The sequence below is a fragment of the Seriola lalandi genome, unplaced genomic scaffold (assembly GCF_002814215.2).
Source record: "Seriola lalandi dorsalis isolate HSWRI2012SDOR001 ecotype SW California unplaced genomic scaffold, Sedor1 jcf7180002054932, whole genome shotgun sequence".
In the NCBI taxonomy this organism is placed as follows: Eukaryota; Metazoa; Chordata; class Actinopteri; order Carangiformes; family Carangidae; genus Seriola; species Seriola lalandi.
In genome coordinates, this window is record NW_019525484.1 from 202,606 (window position 1) to 211,721 (window position 9,116).

Below are 9,116 nucleotides of genomic sequence, written 5' to 3' on the forward strand. Positions count from 1 at the left end.
CAAAAAACGAACCGCTGTCATGACGGGACACATACCTGAAAATGGGGATATTGGAGTCAAAGAGGAGGGAGACAAACTTTCTTCAGCTCCTGTGTGTGATGACCGGGAATGCCCACTGCTGGAGACTTCCGGGTTTCTATTTCTACTCTTAGCACCGCCGGTGTTTGGAGGACATTCATATTTCATGAAATAATAAATAAAGAAATATGAATAAATAAAATACTGAGCTCCAGCTGCTGCAAATAAAATTTGATACCTTGATAGCCAGGTTTATGATACCTTGGTACATTAATATCCAAGTTATTTATACTTTGATACGTTGATATCCAGGTTTTTCATTCTTTAGTAAGTTAATATCCAGGTTTTTGATACTTTGTTACATTGATATTCAAGTTTATGATACTTTGGTACATTGATATCCAGGTTTTTGATACTTTGTTATGTTGATATTCAAGTTTATGATACTTTGGTACATTGATATCCAGGTTTTTGATACTTTGTTATGTTGATATTCAAGTTTATGATACTTTGGTACATTAATATCCAAGTTATTGATACTTTGATACATTGATATCCAGGTTTTTCATTCATTGGTATATTAATATCCGTGTTTTTGATACTTTGGTACGTTGAAATCCAGGTCTTTGACTAGCTCATTATCTTACACTCTTCATCCTTGCTGTCTTTGTTGGCACTTCAAGGCAATTTACCACCACCGGTAGATCAGTGAAATAAGCTTAAACCAATGGCAGAGCTGTGTATCGCATCACATGAGCATGAGATAAACAAAACAGGACCCACTCATGGATAAACAGCTCTGTGGCCTTACTAGTGGTCAAAACTCAGCAGGGATTCTTTAATCCAAAGGATTAAAAAATCGTGTCAATGCTACTGCTATTGTCCTACTTTAAAAACAGGACTGATGCAGTTTAGGTTGGAGTGTTATTTCGTATCTTATTTAATTTTGGGGCTGATATTTATCTGAGATACCTTAAGGATATTTAGAGTGGATTTTAAGGAGGTTTCTTTGGCTGGAAATGTTTGTAGGACGTGGCAAACCCAGGACTCACGTTGTTTAGGCTGAGCTGATAACATTGATCTGTTTAACATGCGAGCAAAGCAGGGAGTCTAATGTTGTTTCTCTAACAGAGGTATAATGTTGATGCGTACTCATGCAAAATGAGCATGCACACAAGGACACAGTAGCTGCTGACGGCCCAGAGAGACCAGTTAATAATCTTCCATTTAGTCTTTGTTTCCTCCACAAACAGAGATATTTCGGTCTCTGGGTTTGTGACATGAGCGATGGATTTCTGGAGTGTGGCGATATCATTGTTCAGTCCAGTTTTGGGACGTTTGGCGCTCAGTTTCTTGGATGCTCCATTGTTTCATATTTCTGTCCTTTAAGCGTTTTTTATTCTGTCACATTGTTCGGTCTGCGGCCCGTGACCCGGCCCCAGGGCTGGATTTCCTGGCAGGAAAACATACAGAGGCTCAGCGGGGAAAGTTGATCTCCACTGTTGAAGTGCCTGACACACACACACACACGAACACACACACACACACACACACACACACACACACACAAACAAACACAAACACACATGGGTCTAAATATGGCCTGCAAACATCCTCGCTTCACTGACCTGCTAGAAAGCACAAGACGGCCTTGCCATCATTCATTCACAGTTAACCAAACCAGTAGTTCTGTTAGTGAAGAAGTAACTCACTTGAATCAGAACTGAATTAAAATTAAATGATTTACAGATCAGACTTTTGTTTTCGATTGGTAGATTATGGTGACAGAGAAGAAGAAGACAGAGTTCTGGGAGCTTTACAAAATCCTACGGCTGCACAAAACGATTCGCTTCAAGAACTGGACAAAAAAATAAATAAAACAACGACACGTAACGTCTCAACTGTTTCATTTTTATTAAAACCTTAAATGTTCATCTTACAAATTAAGACCAACATCAGCACAGAAAGTTCACATTCTCCAGTAAATAACATATTGTAAAAATAAAATTACATTAACAAAATCAGTTTAAAAGAACTGTTTGTTTTGTTTGTTTGTTTTTTAACAATAACCCAAATTCCTGACGGTCAGTTCATGTGCTATATACAATATAATAAAGTACAGAGGACAGTAAGACGAATGTGAGGCATTAATTAATCAATGTCTGTGAAGTGTCTGGCTGATTCAGCTTGGTAGTAATGACTACAACAAAAAACAACATCACTACCGACTGAAACGAGCAGTAAACAAAAACACAACATGAGAACACATATACCAAAATAATCGATCACTGTCGATCGGTATTGCTTCGGTGACGACAGCAAGAGTCTGAGCCGCTGCCCCACGCTGAGGAGGAAGTATCTGGAAAAGCCCCGAGTACATCGGCACAACAAAAAAAAAACTACAAGAAAACACATGTAAATAATACAATTATTATTAATTGTGTGTAATTGTGTTAACAGCTTATGTACAAATCTACATATGTGGAAAAAAAACAATGCTGTTTATAGTAAAAAACAATATGTGTCCGTTAACAGTCCTGTAGGACGCACATGCAGATTGTTTCTCAAACTGACCAGAGCCCTTCAGTTTCTACATTTACACCTGACGTCAGGAAAACTGCCGCGCTGCTTCTGCTTCTATTTACATCAAGGTTTGTTTTGTTTTTTTTATTTCCCTTTAACGAACAAAGGCGTGTGTACCTTAATTAACACTTATTTGTTTAGCCACTGGAGAAAATGTGATTGTAAACCTTTAAGGCGGAACGAATCAAGGCACGTGTTGTTAAATGTTATAATACAGGAGTGTTTCAGGAACAAGTAAGAAAATAACATTAGAACTGAAGGAAAGAGAAAAGAGAAAAGGGATGAGGAGGTTTTTATGACTTTCAGGGTTTCATTAAATCACAGTGTCTCTACACAAACTGATTCCTGATACTCTGTTCTGTGTCTCTCTTTTTTCTTTTTGTATGTTTGTATCAAATAATACAAGAAAATCAAAGCTGATTTTGACGTTAAGAATATTTTTGAAATAAGTTACAGCTTTGTTTTGGATTGTCTGTATTTAAGTATAAATTTTGGTTTGTAAAAAGGCAAAATCATCTGGTTTAATTTTCATCTTGAAGCCAAAAATGTTTTAAAAAGTTAAAATCCTAAAGAGTTTCATGAACCCAGTCTTCGGAGGAGCTGCACGCCTCCAACTCCTCAGCGACAGAACCACCTGTCCAGCTGTTGTGCGGGAAACCACCGGCTGATGATTATTATCGCCCGACTTCTTTATGAAACCGACAAGAGGTTTGTCTGGCTGCTCTGTGATCAGATACAGCAGCTGCTGCAGTATTAAACCGACACCTGCTGATAAACTGTTACCGACTCCTATCAGAGCTGTGGCGTCCCTCTCCTTCTTCTACACCTGTAACACCGTCACATGTCTGACTGACTCTGACTCTGCACTTCTTCACCTGATCTCCTTCACTTATTGAGCAGTTAGTCCCTACACGAGGTCTCCTGCCGCTCTGAAGCGTTAGTGATGTCCCTCACTTGTAAGTCGCTTTGAATAAAAAGCATCTGCCAAATGAGCGAATGTAAATGAAACCATAGGTATCCATGGTAACCACAGGTGTTGGCACATCAGCCAGGACTGAAATCTTAAGGGTTACAACTTCAGAATGGAGGGTGGAGCTGTGTTTGTTATCTAGAAATACGATCAATGATGTCAGAACCGGTTTACGTGAATCTACTTGCAGCTACAACCTTGTTTTAATTATTAAAAACATGATGATTTAGGTAGAAACAGTTGAAAGCAGGTTGATTTAATTGTTTTAGTCACGATGAGTCTCCACCCTGCTGGGACTCTGCAGAGACAGTGCTGCAGCCTGTGAGCCGACACGGCTGCGATGGCTTGGTTTCGTCAGAGCTGTGGAAGAGGACGAGGGACTGATTCATCAGCGGGGGAGGCTGTCGAAGCGTCCGCGTAGTGATGTAAGAAGAGACACCGGGGGAAGGTGAAGGAAGAGGAAGTCGCTTTAGTTGGTGCTCTTGAGCTCGAAGCGGCTGTACACTTGCCTGGATTTCATCTTGTTGTATTGGTTGACCAGGTCCAGCTTGCTGTGGCCCAGCGTCATTCTCTTCTGGTCCTGCCGGCTCATCAACACGCCCGGGGAGGGCGGGGGAGGCGGGCTCTGCTGGCTCTCCGGCTCGCCCTGAGAGAGGTCCGGCCCCCCCCAGAGCGAGGAGCCGTGAGGCGACGGCGACCTCAGCGCCCCACTTCTGTAGGCGTCTTTGTCTTTGCTGGAGTTGGGCAGGAAGCGGTCTGACAGTTTGTTGAGGAACTGGTTGGAGGCCGTCCGCTGCTTGGGGGTGGGTTTGCTGTCATTGACCGGGGAGGGTGTCTGGGTCTTGGGGTTCAGGTTTGAGTTGGGGGTGCTGTGGAACATGCCCGGTTTGTGGTCGTACAACCCCAGCGCCTGGAACTTCGAGGAGGCGCCACCGATATTCGACCTCATGATGTCCGGCGGGTTGGGCTTGTTCCACTCGATGCCCATCGGCTGGCCGTACGCCGGCGGGGGTCGATCAGGAATCGTGATGTGGTTGGTTCCTCCGTTAGCGGAAACCCGCGGCCCCGGTGTCGGGGTGTGTCCTCCTGCTGGTTCTCCAGCGCCGCCTCTCCTCTCAGGGCTGAGGTGAGCGTTGTTGTTGGGCTCCTTCTTGTCGTGACCTTGAGTGACCTTGTAGACGGTGTTAGGGGTCATCCCGGGCGCCGCCTTCACACTGGAGACGCTGTTACTCGATTGGCTGCTGGAGTGTTCAGAGCACACTTTGTCCCTCTGTCTGCAGGAGGAGGGACAGTAAAGATCGTCATGATAATGTTTCAGATAACACTGTCTGTTTATTTGCACTGCAGAGTTTCAAGGTCCAAAAAAGCCAAAGCTTTAGTTTTTACATGTTTTATTTGTTTAATTTACTGTAATTATTATACTTATTTTATTCTATTTAATTCTATATTAAGTCTGGGCAAAAAATAATAATTTAAAATCTTGATACAGTAGAGCCCAAATATCGCAATATACGATATTATTGTGCGATAATATAATCATATTATTATATAATTGTTAAATTAATATTAAAAAAATGTTCGTTTAATGGGAAATATTGTGATATTTAATTATTATCGAATACTACTATTCTATATGCTTCATTTGCTGGATTTTATTTACTTGTAGTGAATATGGGCATATAAAAGCACTTTGTAAGGTTGGTTTTGAAAGGTGCTAAAGGTTATATATACTATTTATTATTAGTATTTTTATCAGTGGTGGAAGACACACTCACAGAGGATCAGTATTCTTGTTGCTATAAAATATTAAAAAAAACCCATAAAACATTAAACATATATTCAGATGATATATGCACATCTGCTTTTTGGACATTTTATATATGAAATTAATGGATAATACATTGATTCCAGTTGTGGAGCATAGAAAAGTTTTATAGCTTTATGTTTTACACATAATTGTTCCTTATTTTTCTTAATCAAAGTTTAATCAAGTATTTCTGTTTTATTCTTAGTTTCTTAATTAATTAATCAAATTTCCAGATTTATGGTGTAAAATTGTTTTGTTTAATGTCACTGTCATCTTTTATAATATAGTTCAACGGTTAAATCTCCAACTGAGGCGCCTCTTCAGAAAGATGTTGATGTTTTGTATTATTATTATTATAAAAACTTTTTATTGGCTGATGATATAATCAGAATGTTTTTTACTTTTCCATTCTGATCCTGTTATTGACCTTTAAAAATCCAATATCAGTTTTTATTATAGGACGATTACACAAGAGCCTGGTTGCAAAACAAAACATTTTTGTCATAATTAGGACTGAAACAATTAGTCAACCAACATAAAATTGAATTATTACTTTAACACAAAATTCCCAAACCTTTGCTGGTTTCAGCTTCTCAAATATGAGGATTTTTTTATTTTTATTTCTCTATTTTCTGACATTTTATGGATCAAATGATTAATTGATTAAATCAGGAAATAATTAACATCTATTTATTACAAATAATCAGAATAACTGACGTTGGAAATAACTTTTAGTAGTTATAAATAAATATTGTAATGTGGAAATAATGTTTTACAAGCTGAAGTAGTTTATAACAAGTGAATAAATAAAGGTCTCCGGCTTCGTACCTGTCAGAGATTAAATCCAGCCCCATGCCCGGGCTGAGCCCCACACCCAGCCCCATGCCCAGCCCCATGCCCAGCCCCATGCCCAAGCCGGGGGCCATCAGAGACTGGTAGGACGGGAAGTAGGGCATCCCCTCCTCCTCGGGGTTGTAGAAGCAGTCGATGATCTGCGAGTCGGCGTACAGACAGCGAAACTCCCGGTCGAAGCTGTCGGCGATGCGCCCTGAGAAATGCATCACCATGTTGCTGTGCACCTGAGCCGACAGCCAGGTGAAACTGGAGAGGAGACGAGGAAGGAGAGGGAGAAAAAGGGGGCAGACATGATGTCAGAAGGAGACGGCAGATGAACTTGGAGGTTTTAATACAACAGTACTTTCATCGTTTGATTCAACCACATCATGTGCTTCAAAGAACAAGAGCTCATGTGTGAGCGTCTTCATTTGCATGAAAACTAAAAATGATGGAACACAAAATGTGCCTCACACTTAGTACCACTCAGCTGTCTTTGTTTAAATGATGGCTTCCACCTCCGGCTGATAAAACTGCAGATAGTCCTTAACTATTTCCTGGACCATGGATGAGTCACTGTGGTGACTCACGAGCTTATCATGAGCAGCAGACAGGAGGTGCGCTGAGGCTGAGCGGCAGAAATAACGCTGTCACGGCTGAACAGCTGAACAGAGGACACGCAGGATCAGAGGTCGAGCTCCAGTGGATGATATGTGTTACCCAGCAGGGCCCGAGGCGCAGGAAATGATAAACAAGCAACCAAGTATTCTAGATTTAGAATAAGGACGAGGGAATCGGCACACATCGGCCAGATATGGAGCTTCAGCAGTGAGTTCAACAAATCAAGCACTAAAGTTACTTTCCTCCGTCACACTTCTGCAAAACAGGAAGTACGGAGAGGACGGACAATTACAGAAACCAACAGCTTTTTTTCCATGCACATATCACCACAGGGGAACTGATTTGAGACAGACTTGGAAAAAATGTGAACTTATCCTTTAAGCCGAAATTATGCTTCTGCGAAGACGCATGTAAATCTCAATAACGCGTCACGCTGACGTACGCGTCACGCTGACGTACGCGTCACGCTGACGTACGCGTCACGCTAACTGACCGGTCGATTCAACTCCCCTGCAAACGCCTGTGAACGATGCATCATCCACGTGAAATTATTAAAAAGTTCATCTTAAAAATCTATTTTACATAATTTGACAAGGGTTAGAAGATTGATTAAAACTTACAGCCTGATTTGTGTGGTTAAAATCTGAATTAAAAAGGTGCAGATCTACAGACATTACTGATCAGAAATCAGTTTTTCAGTGTGAAGAGTTCATGGCTTGAAAATGACAGATATTAGTCTTGAAATGAAGAACTACATGGAGACACTGTTTTGTCTTGATTGTGACATAATGAACAGAAGCTACGATTCTGCACAAGGTGCTTCTCCGGCCCGTTTTAACGAATCCGCTTTCATTTACAGAACATCACTCTAATCCTCAGAGTGCGTTTTAAACGACTTCATGAAAAACTTGCAGAGCAAAGTAGAGCGACACATTCTCCTCTGAATCTCTCATCTCTCGAGTCTTTTGAGTCTCAGCGGCTGAGACGGCGAGTGTGTTTTAGAGCACGCCGCAGAGATGCCGAGGAACCTGCGGGGCAGCTCTGCTCGCCGATAAATCACTCAGCGCTCAGATCTGTCGGGACGATTCGCCTCGAGTGAAACTCCTGGTATGTTCTGAAGAGGAGGAACTGCTCGCAGCACGCCTCCTCTGCACAAACTCAGTCAATACGTTTCTTTTCAGCACAATCACGGCGAGGCCTTTCTACCGCAGAACTCATATTAAAATCATACTGTACATGTGGGTCACGTTTTCCATAGAAGTTCAATTTGTTCCAGATTAAATCGGTGTGACTTCATCCCTCACTATTTCCTGGAGCGGTTAACATCGACTGCATGACACTGAACGTGACTCTTGGCCGTTAATAAGATGATAAATATATTTGTGGATTGTACAAAATTCTGCTTTGATTAAAACAACATTTATCTTTTTTGTTGTTGCAGTATTTCTATTCGTTGACAGAACAACTGGAAAAAAAAGAAACATAATATAATATTTATTTTACCTGCATTGTAAGATAAATACCAGAAAACTATATAGGGAATAAACAAAACTTCCTTTTACAGCTGCCATTATCATTATTAGTATTATTATATACATATGTGTGTTTATGTATAAATACATATACTTATTTTCTCTCCTCCTCACACCTTCACATTCCTCTGGTCACACTTATATGAAATGTCTATATCTCATGAAGTTCTTCCACTAACATAAAAAAATAAACTAAAATAAAAAGTTAATTCAAATCATAATCTCTGTTTATTTTTAATCTTAAATCTTCTTGCCAATTTATTTCTTGTGGGTTTCCGTAAGAGGAGTTACAGCTGTTGCACAAAAACATTAATAAACACTTATTAAACGTTTATATGCTGCTTATAAACACTAAATAGGGGACGTTTCAGTGAAGTGTATCATGTGTCAGTGTGCAGCCTTTTTCCTTTGGCACTACTTTTCCCCACCGATGAACTTCCGCGTTCCCACACACTGATGCCGACTTACTGACCACAAAATAAAGTGGTGGAAATATTAAAAATATAGCCGACAATTAAACTGATATTGCTTTTCGTTTTTTTGGTGGGCTGAGATACGTGACATCACTCTGCTCACCTGTCCGCTCCTTAACAGATAGAAGCTGGTGTTATCTCCCGCGTAGCAATGAATCAGCGTTTATTATTTGCTCCTCAAATAAACTAATCTGGTTCTAAGCAACAGACTCGGGCACTGCCCTGGTATCGAAGGGTAACCCAGTGTTTTCACAGGCTTTTATATCAGAAGATAGGGA

General features: G+C 40.7%; 1 protein-coding gene across 1 annotated transcript in view; it reads right to left on the reverse strand.

Moving 5' to 3' along the window:
• Nucleotides 1-1,908: 1,908 nt before the first annotated feature.
• sack1c (scaffolding CK1 anchoring protein C) overlaps nucleotides 1,909-9,116 on the reverse strand; it is a 16,505-nt gene continuing 9,297 nt past the window's right edge. The window contains exons 4-5 of the mRNA XM_023393261.2: nucleotides 6,207-6,479; nucleotides 1,909-4,845 (exon numbers count right to left, since the gene is read on the reverse strand). Of these exons, the coding sequence (XP_023249029.1) occupies nucleotides 4,041-4,845; nucleotides 6,207-6,479 (1,078 nt within the window). The 3' untranslated portion in view covers nucleotides 1,909-4,040. The remainder of the gene's footprint in view (nucleotides 4,846-6,206; nucleotides 6,480-9,116) is intronic.